The 24250-nt window shown below is 33.1% G+C and overlaps 1 protein-coding gene across 3 annotated transcripts in view; it reads left to right on the forward strand.

Moving 5' to 3' along the window:
- Positions 1-24250, forward strand: part of Csmd3 (CUB and Sushi multiple domains 3) — an 860328-nt gene that overhangs the window by 578972 nt on the left and 257106 nt on the right. For all 3 annotated transcript variants that reach the window (XM_048358905.1, XM_048358906.1, XM_048358908.1), the window contains one exon: positions 19880-20049. In XM_048358905.1, the coding sequence (XP_048214862.1) occupies positions 19880-20049 (170 nt within the window). The remainder of the gene's footprint in view (positions 1-19879; positions 20050-24250) is intronic.

Below are 24250 nucleotides of genomic sequence, written 5' to 3' on the forward strand. Positions count from 1 at the left end.
GTATAAAGGAGAATCTAGTTTCAATGCCAACAACATTATAGAATTTGACAAATCATACTTTTTAAAGAATTTGTTTAGTTTTACTATAACTATTTTATTGTAACTGTATAAATGATATACATAATAGTTTGAATTACATAAATCATGTAGTAAGTACATTTTGGAACAGTGTAACCCCTTCCTTCCATCTTTCCCCATTTTTACCTCTTCCCCCTCCTCCAAGTTATATAATTCATTATGAATTTTGTCTCAAATTTATAAGTTCAAGAATCCTTTTATGCATCCTTACATGTTCATAATATATAAAGGGTATATAAAAATAAAAGATAAAAGTTAATTAAATATTACAGTATGTTCTAAGTAGACTTTGAATTTCTTTTTGCTTTGTTCATGAGTGCTAACTTTGAAAATGCTGATAAGCATTGAAGGGTTATTGCTTCTTGTTTATTTGATTTTAAGTCTTGAAAAATGCTCACCTTTAATCTCAGAGAAGTAAACTGGGCCAATTGATAGATCAGTTCTCTCAATAAGCTGTCTGACATCTTCACTTTGGGTATTCTAAACTTAGTACTTTGACATTAATGTACTCATTTATCTGTTCATTATCAAATATTGTTTGGATAACACTTTGTGTGGTATACTTTGTTAGGTAGAGGTGATATAAATAAGGTAAATTAGATATAGTACTTATTTCAAGAGTACATATTGAGGGATTCCATGTATTTATTCCACTGCCCAAGAAAACTTAAAATAATAGAATTAAACATACATTTAAGGAGTACTGAATTATATGGTCAAGTAAACTGAATAAAACAAGCTTACTAACAATAAGTAGTATACTGTTTGTTAAGGGGAAATACATATTTAATTTTGACACAAAGACATGAGAATTAGGAAGACTACAATAAAACATAACATGGAAGACAGATTTCTTTCTGACATGATAGAAAACAGCTTGTTCTAAATAGCTTATTTCTGAAAAAGTAAACTGTGCTTTAAGACTATATATGCATGCATAGAAATGTCCTGATGAAATACCTTACTATGGATAATTTAATATATGCTCAAAACAAAAGAAAACATGCAGGAGTTTTCTAAGAGGAATGTGCTGGAGGCCTTCTAGACAAAGGAAAAACTATAGAATATAGACACAGCCTTTTGGGAATTGTTTAGTGTGAATCTCTTTCTTGTGTAGCCAACAAACCATTAATAAACTGTGCTTGTTAATAAATCATTGATGGACATATACCCTACAATGATATTCTTTTCCTTTACTTGTAAGTTTTGATTTGTTGACCTCTTTCATCCCCATCTATGAGGTGAATATATGATGAAAATTTCTTGGGCTATTAATTTCTCATCTCATTCAAATATTTTGTTAAAAGATCTACATTTAACAAACATTAATTTTTTTAAATCATTCCTAGGGCCTGGGCACTGTTCCTGAGCTCTTCAGCTAAAGGCTAGCACTCTACCACTTGAGATACAGTGCCACTTCTGGTTTTCTGGTGTTTAGTTGGAGATAAGAGTCTTATGGACTTTCATGCCCAGGCTGGCTTTGAACTGCAATACTCAGATCTCATCCTCCTGAGTAGCTAGAATTACAGGTGTGAGCCACCGGCACCCAGCTCAAACATTTAGCCTTTTCAATAATTCTCTGATGTAGACAACTATTACTATCTTTTCTGTTTTTACAGATAAGACCAATGAGATTCACAAAGCCATCACATATACATAGCTGTGTTCCATAGATGACATACTGCTTATTGCCTCATTTTTTTCTTCATTATAAGGTTCATATGAATATAATGTGAATGAGCTTGAGTTTATCCAATGTATATCCTTAACTATAAGACCTACTCTGTCTTCAACATTGCTAAAGCTGAAAGTAAAACATTCATCAAGACTTGGTGCAACAAGACAAAGGACTGGACAAAATGATACAAGTAAAGAGTTTGACAGGAATGATGGAGTATCGTGTATGCTGTGTTAAGGAGTAATGGAAATCCATTAAAGGGTGTTAAGCAAAAGAATAACATTTAAATGTACACCTTACAGCATCTTTCAGACACTTACATAAATGGATGATGGATTTGGGCTTTCCTTCCTCTGATTTACCTTACTGAAGCTAGAAAAACCCATTAGGAAGAGATTGCAGTCGCTCATGCATATCATCATGGGGAAAGACAACAACACTGGAGAAGATATTGCACATTTGAGAATTAGTAAAAAGCTAGAGATGTTCCAAATATTTTATCATAAACACCTCTATGTATTTGAGTTACATGCCAAAACAGATATTTCTATTAAGATGTCAATTCTTGGAATCAATTTAGCACATCTTGATTGGTAGTTATTTGATATTCTCTTCCACTGATTTCATTTTTTATTAATTTATTTATGTATTGTCAAAATGATGTACAGAGGGGTTACAGTTTCATTCATAAGGCAGTTAGTACATATCTTCTCAAACTTTTAACCTCCTCCTCATTTTTCTCCCACCTTCCCCCATCCCAAGTTCCCTTCACCCCATCCCACCCCCAGAGTTATATAGTTAGTTTCCATAATGTTGTCTTGTAAGTATTGCTGTTGCATTGGTTAGACTTTTACCCTTTGTCTCTCCACTTTGATGTTCTTCTTCCCTTTCCTAGTTTGGATGAACATATATAAAATACCCAAAGTACAAAAATCAGATACAGTGACATTGGGGCAAAACCTTGGGCAAAAAAGACAAAAGAAAAAGGCATAATTTTACATGGTACATTGAAAATAACAACAACACTGATAAACCACTTGTTTCCATAACTTGGAGTTCATTTCAGTTAGCATCATGTTATGTGTTCCTCTGTACATAGCTACTGAGGTATTGTGATCTCCTGCTAGGATAGTCCTAGACATGTACTAACTATTACTTAAGAGGGAAACCATAGAGTCCACTGCTTTCTTATAACAACAAACATCAGATCTACTTTTTTCTTGAATATAACATGGAGACAGAAGAAGATTTCAGCTGAATATACAGTGTGAAGACTTTGAGAGAGGTCCAAGTCTAAGGAAAAACATTTAGATTATAAATTCATATTGTAGATATTACTTAAGACCACAAAATTGGGTGAGATAAGCAACAGAGAAAGCCTAGACAAAGAAGTAAAGAACTACAGCTTAAAAATTATTTGCAATCTGGAATATAAGAATGGAGAAGCAAAGGAAACAGAAAAGCAAGTCGAAAACAATGTTCTGGAATCTGCGTTGGTTAATCATGAGAAAGGAATAATTCCTGCTGAAAAGTCTTCTAAAAGGTTGAGTAAGGTGAGACATGCAAGTGTATCTCATATGGGACTCTACTAGTGACAATGACAAATTACTTTTAGTGTATATATGACAGCCTGAGAAAATGAGAGCTTTTCATGGAATACACACATAAAGTGTTTTGTTTTTTTTCCTGCTACAACAGTATACCTGAGACTTTTTTTTAACAGAAGAGAGATGCTTATTCCTTGAGATAATTACAGATTTGAAAATGTTCTCTACTAATGGGCCTGATTATTTTTAGCTTTTGCAATTTGTTTTCTCTTGACATGTTTACACATAACCTACCAGAAATTTAAAAGATGTGACTTGTGTTTCAAACATTAATTCATGATAGTCTTTTAGTAATGAACTAAGAAGTAATGTGTATGTTATGAGAAGTGGTCGTTTATCTTTTAACATGGAAAATAAACTTATAACATAAGTGCTAATGTTTTGTCTAAAAATAAATTTATAAATTTTATATCAGTATTCTTTCTGTTATAGAATATGGATACTTATAGTTACACCAAATATTGTAAACCTACTGCTCTCTCAGCTACACACAGTCTATATTGTCTTTTTTTTCTTATTTATTGTCAAAGTGATGTACAACGAGGTTAGAGTTTCATATGTTAGGCCTTGGGTACATTTCTTGTACTGTTTGTTACCTCCTCCCTCGTTCCCCCCTCCCCATCCCTCTCCTCAAGAGTTGTTCAGTTGGTTTACACCAAATGGTTTTGCAAGTATTGCTTTTGGAGTTGTTTGTCTTTTTATCTTTTGTTTCTCAATTTTGATATTCCCTTTCACTTTCCTAGTTCTAATACAGTTCTAATACAATATATACAGTCTCCAATGTACTCAGATAAGATACAGTGATAGTGCGGGTACAACCACACCAAGGGGACACAAAAGGATCATCAACAATAGATCCTATGGTTTCCCATGGCACGTTGAAAGTAATTACAACAGTTGTATAACAGGCATATCCATAACATGGAGTTCATTTCACTTAACATTTTCTTAGGCATTCATAAGGGCATAGCTATTAGGCTGTTGTGATCCTCTGCTATGACTAGCCTAAATCTGTGCTAATTATTCCCTATGAGGGAGACCATAGAGTCCATGTTTCTTTGGGTCTGTCTCATTTCACTTAGTATAAATTTTTCCAAGCTCTTCCATTTCCTTATGAGTGGGGCAATGTCATTCTTTCTGATAGAAGCATAAAATTCCAATTTGTATATGTGCCACATTTTCCTGATCCATTCGTCTACTGAGGGGCATCTGGCTTGGTTCCATATTTTAGCTATGACAAATTGTGCTGCAATGAACATTGTTGTGCTCGTGGCTTTAGTGTGCTCGTGTTGTGGTCTTTTGGGTAGATGCCAAAATGTGGGGCTGCTGGGTCATAGGGGAGTTCTATGTTTAGCCTTTTGAGGAATCTCCATACTGCTTTCCAGAGTGGCTGGAGCAGTTTACAGTCCCACCAACAATGAAGTAGGGTTCCCCTTTGGCCACATCCCCTCCAATATTTATTGTTAGTTTTCTTGATAAAGGACATTCTTACTGGGGTGAGGTGGAATCTCAATGTGGTTTTGATTTGCATTTCTTTTATGGCCAGTGATGTAGAGCACTTTTTCATATGTCTCTTGACCATTCTCATTTCCTCATCAGAGAAGTCTCTTTTTAAGTCTTTATCCCACTTGTTGAGAGGGGTATTGGTTCTTTGTGGTTTTGTTTTGGAGGAGTTTAATTTTTTTAGTTCTGCGTATATTTTAGATATGAGGCCTTTGTCCATGTTTATCTTGCGAGATATGACCTTTGCCCTTCAGAAGCTCTGCAGTTTGATCCAGTCCCATTTGTCCATCCTTTCTTTGATTTGTAGCATTTTTGGGGCTTGTTGAGAGTCTGCAATACTCTCAAATCTTTGAAAGAAGGAATCAGCAGAAAGTATTCTGATAACCTTGCACATTTCTGTGTAGATCAGTGTGTAGATCGTGCAGGTAGAATCTGTCTGTAGTTTAACTTGGGTCATTTCAGAAGATCCTTGACTTCCTGATAGAATATTGATAAATTAGCAGCCAAATGATGACTTGCCAGTAGGCTTTTTCTCATTTATCATTTTCTAGTAATTCCTCCTTGGAGGTAAAGTTGCTAATATATACTTTTTACATGCATTGGCTGTAATTTATAGTTAATTTCTCAATGGCTAAGGAGTGTTTCATTCCTGAACATAAAACCTTGTGTCCATCAAGGGGGATGAACTTCCTATTGCTTTGTGAATATCTTTATCAGAGAACTGTCATATGACCTCTTTGGTTTGGTTTCCTCTGTGATACAAAGGATGCAAGGAGCTTACATTGTGCTAATTTAAATTTCTGCCTTTCATAAGTAAGAAAATAATGGAGTCCAATTGTTATTGCCTTAGCAGCCCAATCCATATAAGCATGACAAGCCAGTCTATTTGTGGAAGTGAAGACCCCTGTCTTTTATTTATTACAATTGTGTGGCTGATCAAAGATGATTTGCCTCTTAAGGGTATCATAGCTCATTAATGTCCAATATTCAAGCTTTTACTATCTGTATCTTTTTATCATATAGGGTAAAAGTGCTTTTTAGTTAGTAGAAGGCGATATATGTAACACTAGTATGAGAAAAGGTTTTCTGGTAAGATTCACACTAAAAATAGCTTTATTATGTGTAAATTTAAAAATATGCCTTTTATATATTTATTATCTTTAAGTAGTTGTATTAAGGAGATGTCATTCAACACAGCATGAATACAATACTACTTTTAAATACTTACCATTTCGTAGATTTATTTCAAACCCACTACACTCATTGTCAAACCCCCAACAATCCTGGTTTGCTACTGAATTACAGTATACAAACTTTAAATATGAAGACTCATGAGACTTAGAAATTTGTTCAGACACAGTTACATAAGTAGATGCTAGATGAGACTACAGGTACTTTAAATTGTGAGTAGCTATAACTTACTGTATTTTATTGTACCAGTCAGATGTGATAAACATTTTTCAGTCAAGAATGATATGGATACTTTTTGCATCATTTTGGATCCATACAAATTGTCATTACACATGTATGGGCAAGAAACAGTGGTCAACCATTCATGAGAAATCTATGTGTCTGTCTCATCATGTACCAAACAATTTTGAGAGCCACATATTTATATGGCCTGTAGCCACCATGAAAATCTCCCAAATATTACCATTTCTTTGGGAACCACACGAAGCTTTATGGTCACTGTACTTGGAAAGTTCTATACTTTGAAAATTAAATAAACATAGAAGAAAGGTTATCTTTTCTCAGTCCCAGAAGTAATGGTAACTTCCAGTGGGAAAAAGACACATTTAGCTCATCTTACTATTTCCTGTGTGAAATTGAGGATATTCTTTAGGCTGTTCCTTTGTTATATTTTGGCAAGAACACCTTCACTATCCCTAGGGATTACAGACATAAGCCCATGACACTGCCCAGAATATCATAACTCATTTTTGTAGGTTAGAGCTAAATCTTTTATTAAGGTCCATGTTTGGTGTCAATCTATTGTATAGTGGGTTTTTAATAGTTACATTATTTATTAAATTTTATCATGTAGGCATATTGTCTGTCTTGTATGAAGTGATTATAAAAATTTTGTATCTGACCCTTTTGGGATTGCATTAAAATAGCTTTCTGCACACTTCTAAGAAGCAATTACTGTGGTATCTTGACAATCTGGAAAGATCAACAAATTCTCAATTAAAATTTGCAGGCTCAGTAATTTTATGACTACTTCCACGGTCATTTAAAATAGCACTAGGAGACCTAAGTTCAGGTTTTATCACGATGTTAACTCTTGGGGGAAAAGCCCATATTTGTTCAACTTTTGTCAAATGCTATGCTGTCATGGTTCAAAGCCCTTAAATTAATTTTTTCCTGGGTGAGCTGTGACAGTTCAAGTTATATCGTTTATGAAAGACTGTGATATGCTTCCTTTTGCATTATCTCGAGGAAAAATATAGAAAGGATGATATGAACATGTTAAAATTATGATTAAGAGTATCCATTTTTCCAGCCAATTGTATTGGCATATATTTTATAGAATAGCATAGCATGGTTTGAGGTTTCATCAACTGCTATGGCCTAGTGAAAATTAAGCAAATCTCTTCAAATATTAATTTTTAATTCCCTGATAGTAACAAAAATGGTCACAAAATCCTTAAATACAAAATCATTTTATGTGAGTTTTAGATTAAACATATCATCTAATTTTCCACATAAGTTAAAAAGCCCTTAATCATAAAAAAGCATGTGAGTTTAATTTTTCAGTTTAATGCATCTAAATTTATTTGGAGTTTATGCATGATGAAGATGACCATTAGTTGATTAATTCATTCTATTTCTAGGCTCTATAGGGTTTTTTTTCACCTTTTATTCAATTTCTAAATTCTCATTAATCATCTTAGTGCAGTTTAATTAGTATTAGTTTCTGAGCCTGCCACAGAGACTTATGTATGCAGTTCTCATCATTTTTATTTCATCAATGAACTTTTAGCCAATATTTCACTAGACACAGTGTTGTAATTAGAGAAAAATAATATTACTACTACATTACTACAACGATGACAAGTACTGGACTGCTTTTAATATCACTGACTATATGTTCACTAATGACTATGAGCCTCACCATGTGTTCTCTATTTTAAGTGGCTCGTTTCTAATTCTCAATAGTAAAAGAGATTATATGTTAATTTACAGAGAAAGGGCTAGAGTACAAAGTTAGGTAACTTGCCAAAAAATTACCTTGTAAGTGTAAACGATGGATTTGAAGACAGGTTGGTTTGATTACAAAAATTATGCTGATATTCATGGAGAACAGTATTGCAATTGGATATGATATCACTCTCCCCAAAGAATATTCACCAGTGTACAACTTTGTCCACAATAATTAACCATTTGACAGTAATATCAACATTTCTGTTACAGAGATTCTGTTCCTTTACATCAATCCTGTGGCAGTTGAAATGTTTTTTATAATTTTTTTCAGACTTAAAACTAATAATTTCCTTCTAAAGCATTTCATTTTGAATGAAGAACTACACAAAGTAATATACATAAATATATATAATATATATACATACTTAATCACTATTAATACTTTCCCATTTGCGTTTCAGTGGCCTGGAATCTGGGTCCTTCAAACTTCTTAAGTAATTTAGTAAACAAGTGGTAATTTTTGCATGGGAATATCAGTTCATTTTTAAATGCTCAAATTTAAGTTTCTACAGTTTTCTTATGACATCTCTATTGCCCAGCAATAAATCAATAGAGAGGAAGTTGAGTTGTGGCTCCAAGTGGTAGAGCAATTGGGATCATAATACAGATAGAAATGTCTCTATTTACATCTCATAAGGCAGAAAGTAACACTGATTCTCATAAGTTTATATTTTAGACAATTACCTTGTTTGAAAAAATATAGAATATAAATTGATGACTTTATATGATATAAATTAGGGACTAATGTTGATTGTTATATTAATGAAAAAGCATGTGCTGAATATCCATCCATAATATCCACTTTGGGCCAAAAAGTAAGCTGGACAGTTGGGATATCGTATCCCAGTGTAATGCTAATTTGATGTAATTGAAATAATTCACAGGACTAAGAAGTTACAGAGAAAATTTCAATACAGAGTAGGTGTTCTTATTCAGTGAGACTTCCTAGAAGAGAAAGAGGAAATGTTGACCAAAGGTGGAGAGATCTTAGAATGGGGGATAAGGGTTTCTTTGGAAGGGTGATGACGCGCTTGCAGAAGGCTAATGTCATCAAGTGGAAGAATAGGTATAGATACATTTTTGGCTGCTGCTGTTGGGTGTTTGGAGAAAGAAGTAAGGAAGGCTGTGATCGAAAAGATAGAGTTGCTAAATCAATCTGTGGAGAGATTGGAGATGGGATTTGTCTATCTTAGATGATAAAGGGATTTTCCAATGAGAGCATATATAAATTTATTTAATTGTATGTTCCGCAAAGTAGATACTCTAAACCAAAAGGAAGTTTAAAATATAAATGTTCCATGAGAAGGCAAGAAACTAATAGCAAAATGAGAAATACTGAGAGAAGTTCAGAGGTGTTACAACCTGGACAAAGGTGTTATGGAAGATATTTTTATTCATATATATAATATTGCATATCAATGTATTATCATCTATAAATGATATATACACATGTATGAAATATGCTATATGTCATATATGTTGTTTCATATCTCATATATTATTATCTATATGTGATATAGATGATCCCCCACATACAATGTATGTTCATAGCATTAACTAGTATTTTTTTGGTGTGGAGTAGGGCCTTGAACTCAGGGCCTGGGCAATTTCCCTGAGCTTTTTTTCACAAAGCTAGTGCCCTACCACTTTCAGCCACAGCTCCACTTGCAGTTTTCACGTGGTTTAATTGGAGATAAGAGTCTCAAAGCCTTTCATGCTGGGGATGGCTTTGAACCACAATCCTGGATCTCAGCTTGCAAAGATAGGATTACAGATGTGAGTCACCAAGGCCCAGCGTTACCTGGTATTCTCAATTGTATTTGTCTCCAATACACTGTACTCAGAATCCCATCAGAGTGGAGCACTGCAGAGCCAATGCAACTACAAGGGGGCTGAGTAGGTGGAAGAATGGCATGAGGTTAAGGACAAAAGAGATGAGAGCATGGATACAAGGCAAGCACTCTTGCCACTAGGCCATATCCCCAGCTCTCTGTGTTCTATTACAAAGCATTGGGATTTACTTAGAGGAAGATAGAGAGCCACTGAAACATTCAGAATGTGGGCTCTTAAAGTGGAAAGATACCTAGGGGAACAAAAGGATGTCTACAAAGGATTGCTCTATCTCTGACTTCCAAATGGGCTGTGGGGGAGCTAACTTGGAAGCAGAGTGATGAATTTTCTGAGATGTGATGCTTCAGATCTTTCTTTTTAAATTTCCTTTTATAAAGCAATTTCTGTGTAAAGAAATGTAGACAAGTAAACAAACCAACAAAATAAAGTAAACAAATCCTATTGAAATAATCAAGGGAGAGGAAAAAAAAGGAAGAAGGAAAGAAAAATTGAGCATAGTCAGGACTGATAAAAGAAACAGTTTTAACTAATAAACATGTTGAAATAATGTTGGAATTATGTATGTAGGAAATGTTTGTTTTTCAGTCATTTTAGGTCACATTGACTCTTCCCTAAAAATGATATTTACAATGTCCTTATAATTGAGACTATTTAAAAACACACATGCACAGTAATAATATGTTTTTCCTTCGTTGTATATATTTTAAACATTATTTCCTAACTGTAATCATAGGCTATCTACTTTAGATCTGTTAGAATGGCTATGGAGAAATCAGGAGGGGCCACTTGCCTGCTCTGTAGTTGGTCCTTTAATTTTATAAACTCCTAACATTTTTTTCCCCATCCTGCATGCTCCTCTTTAAATGCTTTGGATTTCATAGTCATTCCTCCTTAAGATACAAGAGGGAGAAAGTCTGCATGTTATATAAAGTGAAAGAGATTCAACGAATCTTCAGCCTCATCCTTCTTGAAAACCAAGGGAAAATAATAGTTTCTTATTCACATTCGTTCAGAATGTAGGTCTCTGAAGACAAAAGCAAGCATGTTTTTCCTGATTGGCAACGTTTCTTTATGAAATGTAAAAAAGATAATGAACTGAAATGTTTTGCAGGAAAATTGAAGACACTGTAGAATTGTAAGAACAGACTGTATTTGTCTCTCTGGACTTCTCTCTACTTCCATGAGAGAAAACTTGGTTCCCATTCTAAACACAACCTTCAGTGCGTCCATGTTTGTTTTTATAGCACTTAGCACATTCTGTAAAGGTTGTATTTTAATTTACATGTTAATCCTTTTGTTTTGTACTTGGATACAGAGTATATGTCACAAAATACAATTTCTATTAATCTAGCAAAGATTTAAAGTACAACATCTTAATTCATGGTGCTATATTTTAGGTATTTAGCTTCCTGTCACATAGTGAAATTTGAATTTATTTTGTTTTATGTTCATCACTTGTTTGTTCTTCAAGATTACTTGTCTAATAAACAAAGAAGACACATTCAGAGTTTAATTTTATTAGCAGAATCAGTAATGGAAATGTAAGATGACTCAATATGTATTGTTGGTAGAAATAAACATCCTGCTAACAGCAATGATTTGTATCTTTTTGAATGGCTCAGCCTCAGAGAAAGACTGTTAGGACTCAGAACTGAGAACATAGAATACACATGGCAGTACTGATATCAGGTATCACATTTGACATAATTTGCATTATTTTTGAATTTTGAAATGTTTATCATAGGAATCCCAAGGACAGAATGAAAGGTAGAAGCCTTTCTGAAAGCATTTTCCCCATATTTTAGTTGTTAATATACAGAACACAATAAATGATCAGAAAATCAAAGGGGAAATATCTAAAGTGGTTGATTTTCATGGTTTAATTTCATAATTTCATCCTCTCATTAGTGTAAATTCTCTCTGTGATTCTTATAGGAATATTTTAGTTAGCATTAAGCAAATAGAAGATATACCTATTCAGACATACACACACATGCACATGCACACACACACACACACACACACACACACACACACACACCAATTAGTTGTTAGAAATCTAGCTCCACAAACATATTTATGAATCTTCATTGTGCTTGATTTTATTTTTTCACATATAAAGGAAGAAGAAATTTTTTCATAAAGGACTGATAATGATTTGTGTCTACTAAAATTAATACCTGGATTTTGTACTTTATTTTGTTGATGTGACAGCATATTTATGGAATTGCATGTGACTATCTTTGCATTCCAGGAATAAGTCCTACTTCATCCTGGTGTATAGTCATTTCATGCTCAAATGGATATGCTCATGGGTTGTTAAATATTACCTCTGTTTATTGATGATATTTATTTCTAGTTTCCTTTGGTGTAAGCACAGATCTTTTATAACAAGTGTGGAGAAATGGTTACACTTTCAATGTTTTAGAATGGTTTGATAGAAATCAGTGTTGAGATTGTTTTAAAGTAATAGATTTCAATTGAGAAACTTCAGTACTACACATTTTTAAATTGAGAATAATGAGTTTTTTAACTAAACATCTTTATGTACAGAAGGGTTACAGTTATGTAAGTCAATAATGAGTATATTTCTTTTTGAAGAATGTCACCAGTTCCCTTATTTTCTCCCAGTTATTCCCACCTAAACCCCCCCCCCGACAAGTTATATAGTTCATTTGAACACAGTATAGAGTATTACTGCTCCATTTGTTCACTATTTTCCACACCATTTCTGTATTCTCCCTTACACTGTCTAAAACAGATAAGACCAAAAGGTGAAGTGAGCCAGACACAAAGAAACATGGACTATATGATTTCCCTCAGGGAAAATTAGTACAGGTTTAAGCTAGTCACAGTAGAAGATCACAAGAGCCCAATAGCTATGCCCTTATGAACACATAAGATGATGCTAAGTGAAATGAACTCCATGTTATGAAGATGAATGTTATATCACTGTTTTAATTAGTTTCAACATGCCATGTGAAACCCTAGCTTTTTGTTGTTGGTGTTCTTCTTGTATCCCCTTCCTGTGGTTGTCCCCGTGCTATCACTCTATCTCATCTGCGCTACCTGAACACTGTATATACTTTATTATAACTAGGGAAGGGAAAGGAAATGTCAGAATTGAGAGACAAAGGATAAAAAGATGAATGACTCCAAAAGCTATACCTACAAAACAATTTGGTGTAAACCGACTAAACAACTCAGGGGAGAGAGGGAAAGGGGGAGGAGGAAAGAGGGGAATGAGGGAGAAAGTAACAAATTGTACAAAGATGTACCCTCTGCCTTATGTATGAAACTGTAACCCCTGTGTATATCTCTTTGACAATAAATAATTAATTATTCAGAAAAAAGACAAAAGGTACAAAAATTCAAAACAGTGACAAAAGAAACAGAAAAAAAGACAAAATAATAAAAAAAACTTTTGTATTCTTCATGATTGAATTAAATATATATATATAGATATATAGATATATATATCTTGGCATTTATCCATTTACTCTGTTTCCTTTTTATATAATGCTTGTTCATGGCAGTTACTAGTCCTCAGTATTCTTACCATAAAAGCTTATCTCTGATTTTCATTTGATTATTCTCTCCTTTTCTTTCTAGATCTAATTAAAAGTTTGTTGAATTTACTTAGCAAAACTTTTTAAGCACATCTTTATTGAGATGTAGTTTAAATAACTTATATAGTTCACTCTGCTAAAAATGTACAGTTAGTATGATCACAATGTTGTGCAACTACCACTATCGAAATAACTGGAATAGCTATTACCAGTAATAATGTGTGAAAAGGGAACAGTTGCACACTGCTGGTGGGATAATAAATACCTATTCTGAACAAAAATAATGTAGTTTTCTAAAAAGAGAACCACCACAAGTCCTAGCAAATTCCAGTTCAAGTATATGAGTAAGAAACAAAATATGTAAAAGAGAGTACCTTCCTCATGATTTTGCAGAAATATTCAAAATAGCCAAGTTATTCTATTTTCATTAATGGGCAAGTGCATAAAGAAAGTGTGATACACACTCACACTCACACACACACAATGTTAGCATTCTACCATTTAATTATTTTACAATTGTCCTTTTGAATTTATCAGTGAACGAAAATTTCTTTTCTGAATTTCCTTTTTCAGGTAGTCTTTTCTCACAGACTTGACTCATACTTATTTGTAAAATTTTTCATTTCTCTACAGTAATTGATTTATTACTTCTTCCATTTTAGTTTAGTCAGAAATGAATTGATATGTGTTAGTCTTCCTAAATTTGTTAAGACTTCTTTGTGGCCCAATATGTCATGTATTGCACATATTGTGCATATTCTATATGCTTATGAACAAATGTATATATTCCATGTACATATGTGTGTGAACTCCATTTAGTTTTCATAAAAACTCTCTCTGAAGATGATTTCCCTCCATGATACCAATAAGTAGAAAGTGTATAACTGCCTTCTCCAACATTTTCTTATAACATGGTATTCAGAACTTTAAACCTGATTAACGCAAGTACCTGCTTTTCATTACACCTATGAGTCACCTTAGACTTTCCTTTTCTCTTTTGCTTGTCACCCCATTGGTGGATTTCATCCCCTTCCCTGATATTTTGTGGTATTCTGTTTGGCATTTCTTTATTTATTTTACAAATGTAATGTTTTACATTTCTGAACTCACCTAGCCTTGAACAATAGGTTGTTTACTGCTGCCTTTTACCTCCTTTCCAAGCCATTAAACTTTTTCTGCAGTACAGCATCTGATATTTCATAAATATGCACTTCTTGTATCCCCATTATTACCCATATTCCTTTTAAAGAAAATTCTTAGAAATTAACGGGAAAATACCTCTTCAGTTGTAAAATAACTTTAATAATCTCTCCTTGCATTTGGAAGTATGTGCATTAAACTTTGATAGGCTGGATGGAGAAAGCCAATAAAATTCCACTTTTTATCCTTTGTCTTTCAATTTTTGTGTTCTCGTTCCCTCCCTAATTCCAATACAAGTATACACAGTATCGGGGTACTAAGATCAGTTACAGTAATAGTAGGAGTAAAACCACAGGAAGGTAAGACAGGAGAACAAAAAAAAGGTAGGGTTTCACATGGCATGTTGAAATTAACTACAACAATGATAAAACACTTATTTCCATAACATGGACTTCACTTCACTTAGCATTATCTGATGTGTTCATATGGGAATAGCTATTGAGCTATTGTGATCTTCTGCTATGGCTCTCCTAGAGATGTACTAATTATTCCCTATGAAGAAAACCATAGAGTTCATGTTTCTTTGGGTCTGGCTCACTTCACTTATTATGAATTTTTTTCCAAGTCTTTCCATTTCCTTTTGAATGGGGCAATGTCATTATTTCCTATAGAGGCATAGAATTCCATTGTGTATATATAATCACATTTTCTTGATCCACTCATCTACTGAGGGGCATCTGGTTTGGGTCCATATTTTAGCAATGGCAAATTGTGCTGTGATGAACATAAGTTGTGCTGGTGGCTTCAGTGTGATCTTACTTGTAATCTTTTGGGTAGATACCCAAAAGTGTGACTGCTGGGTCTTGGGGGAGCTTTTTGTTCAGCCTTCTGAGGAACCTCCACACTGCTTTAAAGAGTGATTGAACAAGTTTACATTCCCACCAACAATGTAGTAGGGTTCCCTTTTGGCCACATCCCCTCCAGCTTTTGTTATTATTAATTTCTGGATAATGGACATTCTTACTTGGGTGAGGTGGAATCTCAGTGTTGTTTTGATTTGCATTTATTTTATGGCCTGTGAAAATGGCCAAGAGACACATGAAGAAGTGCTCTACAGAAATGATTTTTTAATTCACTAACATTTTATGAAGTACAAATTTATTAAAAAATATTTTTGTGGAGAGAGCATATTAGAAATGTTCTAAAATATCAAAGTTATGAACATATTAACCAATTTGTATATAATGATTTTAGAATTGTACAATTAAGAGAATTTTATGTATACCTCTGTCAATGACTATCATAGATTACTGGCTGCTTTTACTTTTTTACTTTCTTAGAGATACAAAGTGGTACATCTTATTACCAAAGGTGTTTTGAGTTAATGAGTAAAATAGAAATTGTATTTGGACTATAACAAGCTAGCAAGAAATCGATGTACATTTACATTTAAAATAGTCATATAAATTCAGTTGGATATTCTTCTTCATAGAATTACATTTCCATTACTTATTTTGGTAATAATTTAACACATGGGGTATATATCATGCTTAATGCTACACCTTTTTGACTTAGCATACCATATGTTTATGTTTGAAGCCTTTATAAGTTTTTGAGAAAGCTAAGCAACAATTATTTGTACTGCTTTCACAAAATACTTAAAAAAAAATCTGTGTTGCCATAAGAATATCTTGAGATTCATTTGCAATACTATTTTTTAAGTAACTGCAAACTTCACTGACAGTCATTTTCCCAATATCCTAGCCCACTTTGTGAATAGCATTTTACCACTTCATCACACATTAGATATTACCAGATTTCCTAAAATTCACAATGGAGATTAATGATGCATTAGCTACACTGTTCATTATATGTGTCAAAGAAAAAAATACCTTGAAACTCTATAAGTTTCCCTGCTCTAGTAGATGGGTTATTTTTGCAAGGTTTCCTCTTACCAGATTTCAGTACATATTTCATTCATACAGCAATCCAATAGAGCTACATTAATCAATATTTATTTTTCATATTTAGAAAAGAGCTTCATCAAAGTAACACCAATACGCTTCTTCTTCTGTATGTTTACATAACAAGTATTTTATTTAGGACTATATTTGCTGTTGCTATTATATAGGATTTGTTAAAAAATAAAAAAAGGATTGTTTATTTACTGTGTGCGATTTTTACATAGGATTGTTTCCCCCAAAAAAAGCATGTTCATATATTATACAACGATGAGAGGTTTAGCAGAAAATATTTCTAAGCCATAAAAATTATTGTTTTAGTTTTGCATATTTTTTATGATTTCATGTTATTACTTCCCATAATAAAGAATGACCACCCTGCAATTCAAGATAGGAAGAGGAAACATTATTACCTATTAAAATCTTATCTTCTATTACTGTTTAAGAAATCTATATTATTAAACTTAGAGTTTATCAGTAACAAGAGTTATCAATAATATAAATTTCTCTCCAGATCAATATATGAAGAAAACTGAGGCTGAGTTTATGCTAACTTAGGAAGTGTTTTTACTTTACTTTGAGAAAATGTTGACTTGCTTTAAATCTCAATTTATTTACAACTCCACATCTCAAAGTTTTATGAATAGAACTCCTTTTTCCTTACCTCAACTGCTACCTTAAAAAAAGGAAAATGTATTACCAGTCCCCTTCACAAAAGTTATTAAGTAAATAAATAAGCAGCCCATGCCTACTAACAATATTCATTTAAAGATACCCAAATTAAGGATATTCTTTATGTTTATCATATTACATAAATAATAACAAATGAAACCACATCCTGAAAGATCCACCTGTAGCACAACCTTGCAAAAATAAAGTCTTCTCTTGAGTAGAATTTCTAGCTCCCGTCACTTGCTACAACAAACTCTCCCAACCCCTAATCAAATACTTTTGATGAAAATTTCATCTGATAGCAATATTCTTTCCCTGAGTCACCTTATCTATCAGCCTTCATTTTTTGTCCATTTCCAAATTTGATTCCTTTTGGTCTTTTCTAAGCACTCACAATTAAATCATATGTTCCATTTAACGTATGCTTTATTTCAATGGATATAAAATAGGCACTTTTCTGTTATACTTCAAAGTTCTGTATGTTTTTCAATGCCCTTGCATGCCTAATGCATAAGAATAATTCAATAAATAGTAAACCAATTTGTTTTCTAAATCAACTTTCATTTTATATTTGTTAATATGTAAAAGTATAGCAATTCCTATCATTCACCTTCCTGTATCCCTCTTAATTCTCTTCATAAATTATTATATTAAAATCTAATTTCTTAGAAATAATGGCTTATATATTTTTTTCTTTTTAGTTAAGTCTTTGGAAATTCAAGTCTTCCATTCTGTGGTATAGGAATTAAACAAGCAATCAGATAAGACAGAAATCTGAGTAAACAGAATTTCTGAAACACATTTCAAAGTTATAGAGCTTTCTTTGTTTTTTGTAATGTTGCTAAAACTTTTTAAATCACTACAAATTAATTTTGAACTTCATTGGATGAGAAATCCTCAGTTTGCCATAAGGGGTTAGGTACTTCCACAAACTTTGCCAATACAATATATATAACATAACCCAGCAGCTCAGGCTCCATTATGGGAATGCTTAAACTCAAACTATTTTTTTAGTTTATTTATTTTTTTGCTGTACTGTTTTGAACTTTGGTTCTTATCATTACCAGGCAAGAAGTCGCACTGATGAATCATGTTCTTACCTCAATTTTGCTTTGCTAATTTTTGAGATAGAGTCAATCTATCAGTTTAGGCATTGCAGAGATGATTACAATATATTTTTCTATTCCTAAGATAACCAGCTCTTCATTGAGAAAGGATCTTACTAACTTTTCTATCTCAGATAGCCTCAGACCAGACTCTTAAACTATCTCAACCTCCAAAGTAGCAAAGACCTAAGCGCTGGTGACTTATACCTGTAATCCTACCTACTCAAGAGGTTGAGATTTGAAGATCATGGTTCAAAGCCAGCCTAGGCACAAAATTCCCTGTGATACTCATGAGACTCTTATCTCCAATTAAGCTTTCAAAAACCAAAAGTGGAGCTGTGGCTCAAAGTAGTAGAGCGCTATACTTTAGCACAAGAGAAGAGCTAAGGGAGAGCACTCCGGCTCTGACTTCAAGGCCCATGATGGAGAAACAAATGAAAAGAAAAAAGAAAAAAAAAAAACAATGAATATTACAAGGCTGAGCTTTCAGCATCTATCTAGTTCAAAACATTTATTTTAATTGAGATGAGTGCTACAATGCCCAGTAATTTAGAGTTATGATAATTATTTGTTAGTGGACTATTGTGTCACTTTTCAAAGATAATGCACTATTTAGCCCCTCTATTGTTATTAAGGCTCTAGAATTAGATCAAAAATGGTCAAAAAAGAGCTTAATGTGAAAACAAAATGATCAAATTAGAATTATGTTCAAATTAATCTTTTTTTTTTTTTTTTACCACCAGTACCCTTCTCTTTCTCTTTCTCTCTTTACTAGTGATACTGGCGAACTCAAGGCTTCGCATTTGCTAAGTACATATTCTACTGTTGAAACATGCCTACAATCACTGTTATTTTGGAACTGGAACTTGTGTGTATGTGTGTGTGAGTGTATGAGTGTGTGTGTGTGTGTGTGTGTGTGTGTGTGAGATATCTCCTTGCCCAAAGACAAACTTGGACTGCAATCCTTCTATTTTTTCATTAGCCACTGCAGCTAGAATGATAGTTATGTATTATTATATATATATGAGTTGAACATTCCAAATCTAAATCTAGAATGGCATCAAACTATGACCCTGTCCAACGTTAGCTTCACACTTAGCTTCGATGGGAAATATAAAACTCATTCCTCAGGCACCTTTTTATACATTATAATAATTAAATTATAAATTTAAATATATGTAATAGAAATAAACAGACTTTAGAGATATACCAGAAATCTTTTGCTCTCATCCTTTTCCATGCTGTTCTTCCATCCAAAGGAAAATCATAATAGTGTGCAATAATTACTACTTACTTATGTCTGCCATTGGTATGCAACCTCTCCACAGGCAGTAGTTGGCCCTTCAAATGTGCTATTACAGGAAGAAGTCATTTGATACATAGTCATTCCTTACATTTTTTTCTAGTAGGGCCTAGGTTGACTATTGTGCATTTTCACCATACATGACATGATTTGTGTGTCCTGATACCCTCTTTTAAACTGCACTTTAATGTTTTGTTTTACCTACAGCGGAGTGTGGTGCATCTGCAACAAACAATGAAGGAATTTTGCTGTCTCCGAATTACCCACTCAACTATGAAAACAACCACGAGTGCATTTATAGTATTCAGGTTCAAGCAGGAAAGGGAATCAATATTTCAGCCAGAACATTTCATTTAGCACAAGGGGATGTTCTTAAGGTAGGTAAACTTAGACATATTTGCATTTTCATTGTTTCAGTCAGCCACACACCAGCAAATATATTCAAATATATTGCCTGTTTATCTAGAAACTTTAAGTTCATTCTTTTATTCATATGTGCATATTGTTATTTACTGCCGTGCTTCTATTATAATTTTAATTGAAATAGAATGTTCTGCTACCAATGTTTATTCATAAGAAAAGGTAAATTTTAATTTGATAATACATGAATTTTTATGCTTCAATAACAGCAAGATAAAACTTTCCTGAGAAATACCTCATCCAACAAACATTATGTGCAAAAAACTTCATGAAAACACTAATAGTCCTTTCTTTTTACAAAAAAAAAATTGGTGATTATTTGTATTTAATGTCTATTAAGTAACATTTTTTCTGTTGACAAAGGAAGAATGCTTTACATTCAGGACTGCTAACTTCATGAAGGCATACATTAGCAAATGTCTGTAGAGCTTAGAAAAAATAAGTTTTTTGTTAAGTAGTAAGTGTAAATTTGAATATTTAGAATATTGAAATAAAGCCAAATGTCCATGGCTCATTCCTATAATCCTAGCTATGCACGAGATTGAGATCTAGTTTTTGGCAAGACATAGTAGCACACATCTCTAATCCCAGTATGTGGTAGGGTGAGGTACTATATCAAACAACCATTTCAAATAATAAATAAAATAAGTTATAATTGCAATTTTAGCAATACTGTTGCACAAACTATTGCTGAAAAGTATTAAAGTTACATCTAATCAAATTCCAATTAAATTAACTCATAATTAGACTAAATAAGAACAAGAGAAATATACAGAGCTCTTAATTTCCTAATTATTTTAATAGTAGTGCTTCTGAGATATCACATAGAATTTCTATGCGGCCATTTTTCTAGACCAGTCTAGTATAGCTGGCTACAGTACATCAAGCTAAAAATCAGAATGGATTCACCAGTGTTTAAGATCCATGCGTCAAGGCTAAACAGTGATGCTCAAGGTGATGCTCAAATCTCCCAAATCCTCTAGATTCAATTGACATTACATTGAGATTACCTGTTCTAATCATTAACTGTATGAAGTAAACTGAATTGTTTTCATATCAAGTAATCAATATTCTTTTTATTTTTCCATCTGAATATTCTCATTATATAAGAAAAATAACTTCCATGTGATCGAGCTGACATGTCTTCTTTTGTTTGTATATTTTGCAGACTTTCTTGGCTATAAAATCAATCTCCCTATGAATGAAATGTTGCTTGAATCTAGCATAGAAAGCAGTTTTTGTTGTTGTTTTGTTATTTACCAGTTATTCAGACATTTGCCATATCTCTGTTGTGGAGATGTGATATCACCATGTATGTTTACTAAAGTCAGTGCAAAGAGATTATATCACACGGATAGATAAGTTAATTCCAGCCACAAAGGATGTGTACCACAGAATGCAGCAAGCGTTACATGTAGATTTGGATTTATATTGTATTATTCATTATCTAGACTTTAGTAGAAATTGGTTATGTGGGTTGTCTCTCTAAGTGTTATGCTGTGAGTAGCAAAAAGCTTTTTTGTCTACTATTTTAAAACTACTTATGATTTAGCACAGAAGTTGATATCATTAGCATACAAGTAAAATTCTTATATAATCATGTATTTAATGCTACACTTTCCTGTGATTACCATGAAAAAGCAAGATTTAGTTAGAAACTTCATTTGCTACTCAATTATAATCATAATTTGCCTATGTAAAGTTGGGGGGAATGAAAGCATTCTAGTAGAACTCATTAGTGATATGACACTTAAAATAACAAATATTATATACTTTTTATTATTTGAAATAATATGCTAGGAAGCCTTAAAATCAGAGATTAAAAAAAGAGTCTGTGGTCCCAGTTTGGCTTGGCACCTGCTTTTGTTTGACAAGAGATTATGTATACGAGGCAAGCACTCTTGCCACTAGGCCATGCACCCAGCCCCTGACAAGAGATTATGTTTTCTGACATTGCTCATGCTGATCTTGAACCTCTGGGTGCAAGGGATCCTTCTTGTCCAACCTCATAGTAAGCTGAAACTACAGACATGTGACACAGTGCTTCCTCAAAAATTTTTTGTAAATAAAATTTTAGTTGGGAAAAGTCATGTTCATGTATTTGCATACTGTCTGGGGCTGCTTTTGTTCTTCAATGGCAGGATGGAGCAGAGGTAACAGGAGTAAAATTATCCCACAAAGCCCAAAGGACCTGCTCTTTGATTTAGGAAGGAAGGAAGGAAGGAAGGAAGGAAGGAAGGAAGGAAGGAAGGAAGGAAGGAAGGAAGGAAGGAAGGAAGGAAGGAAGGAAGGAAGGAAGGAAGGAAGGAAGGAAGGAAGGAAGGAGGGAAGGGAAGGAAGGAAGGGGAGGGAGGGAAGGGAGGGAGGAAGGGAGGGAGGAAGGGAGGGAGGGAGAGAAAGAGAGAGAGAAAGAGATAGAAAGAAGGAAGGAAGGAAAGAAAGAGAGAGAGAGAGAAAGAAAGAAAGAAAGAAAGAAAGAAAGAAAGAAAGAAAGAAAGAAAGAAAGAAAGAAAGAAAGAAAGAAAGAAAGAAAAAGAGAGAGAGAGGGGGAGGGAGGGAGGAAGAAAAAATTGTTATACTTTATAGATCAACAAAAAGTTTTATTTAAAAAATTCTTACAAATGGATGTACACAGTTACCAAATTTGTTTTACAGCTGGTTGAATATTTTTCAGCATTTCTTAGATCTCATGCACTTACCTGATAACCATTTCTGAACTCTTCCCTGAAACATACTTTAAATATACACTCTTTACTAGTTAGGCCTCATCAATCGACACTTACCTCCATACTAAGGGTCAGGAAAATAAATATTTTTTGACATACCATTGAACCTTAATATAGAGTTGAGATTTCAACTGCATTTCATCATAAGTATCCTGTAAAGTTCACCTTTACTTAAATAGACTAAAACATATTACATAACTATTTCAAATACCTACATTATTGAATATAAATAAAAAGTCTGTAATATGTTTCATCATTGTTTTAGGAAGAATATAATATTTCTGTAGAATAGAATGCTTTTTGTTTAACAAATGCAAAACTATTTTTTGTGCAACTAATTGAATTCACTTGAAAATTATATTTATTTTATTCCAGATCAATGTACATAAAAGATAACCAAAATTTTATTTAAAAAATCCTAATTTCCACAAGGAGAAATGATGTGGAGATTTGAGTTATTATCTACAAATATAGATGTAATTTCTTATTCCCTCTTTTTTATTTACTTTTGATCTTAGATTAGTATAAAACAATACCTTTCAAGTCACTAACAAATAACAATTTGTCTTCCAATCCTACATTTATGAAGTGTTGATAATCCATTTATGGAATGTTGACAAGCACTTTTTCATTAAAAGATTTAACCTGTAGAGCATAATTAATTTTAGGTTTTAATCGGGTTCAAAAACTAAACCATGTTGGTGTTAAGCTCTAATTCTTTCTTGTGTAATACAACCAATTGAATTTCAGCCCTAAAGCTCACTGGACTCTCACTAAAGAATGTCATTAACATCATAGAAACTTTCAGTACTTTTCTTCTAGGGCTTCAAGTTATTAACTTATAATTAAAAAATAAATGCTGACTGCCTAGCACTCAAATACACCCTAAAGCCAATGCATATATATTTTTAACTGATTAATTTTCTTTTTTTTTCTCTTTTTTTCTGGTCCTGGGGCTTGAACTTATGTCCTAGGTTCTGTCCTTGAGACTCTCTGTGTTCAAAGCTAGCACTCTACCACTTGAGCCACAGCGCCACTTTCCTGGTTAGTTTTAGAAGAAAGAGATCAGTACTTTTTGTTGTCAGGAATTCAGTGATCCTGTTGGCTTAATTTGCAAACTTACTTCTTAGTTTTCCTCTTAGTTTCATCTTCCTGTCTATGGTAGTATGGATAGATAGATAGATAGATAGATAGATAGATAGATAGATAGATAGATAGATAGATAGATAGATAAAAATAGATAAAAATGCTATAGCAAATTAAACAGAACATGTAAGACCTATCCATCACTTGCAAATGTAGAGAACAGAAAGGTACTTGTCACTTTATATTTCAGAATTTCTAGGTAGAAATAGTTTGGGTAATAGGATTAGAAGAGAATACTAATAGATCCAAAAGAAAAAAAAACAGCAACATTTGTATAACATGTGAT

Source organism: Perognathus longimembris, chromosome 12 (assembly GCF_023159225.1).
Source record: "Perognathus longimembris pacificus isolate PPM17 chromosome 12, ASM2315922v1, whole genome shotgun sequence".
In the NCBI taxonomy this organism is placed as follows: domain Eukaryota; kingdom Metazoa; phylum Chordata; class Mammalia; order Rodentia; family Heteromyidae; genus Perognathus; species Perognathus longimembris.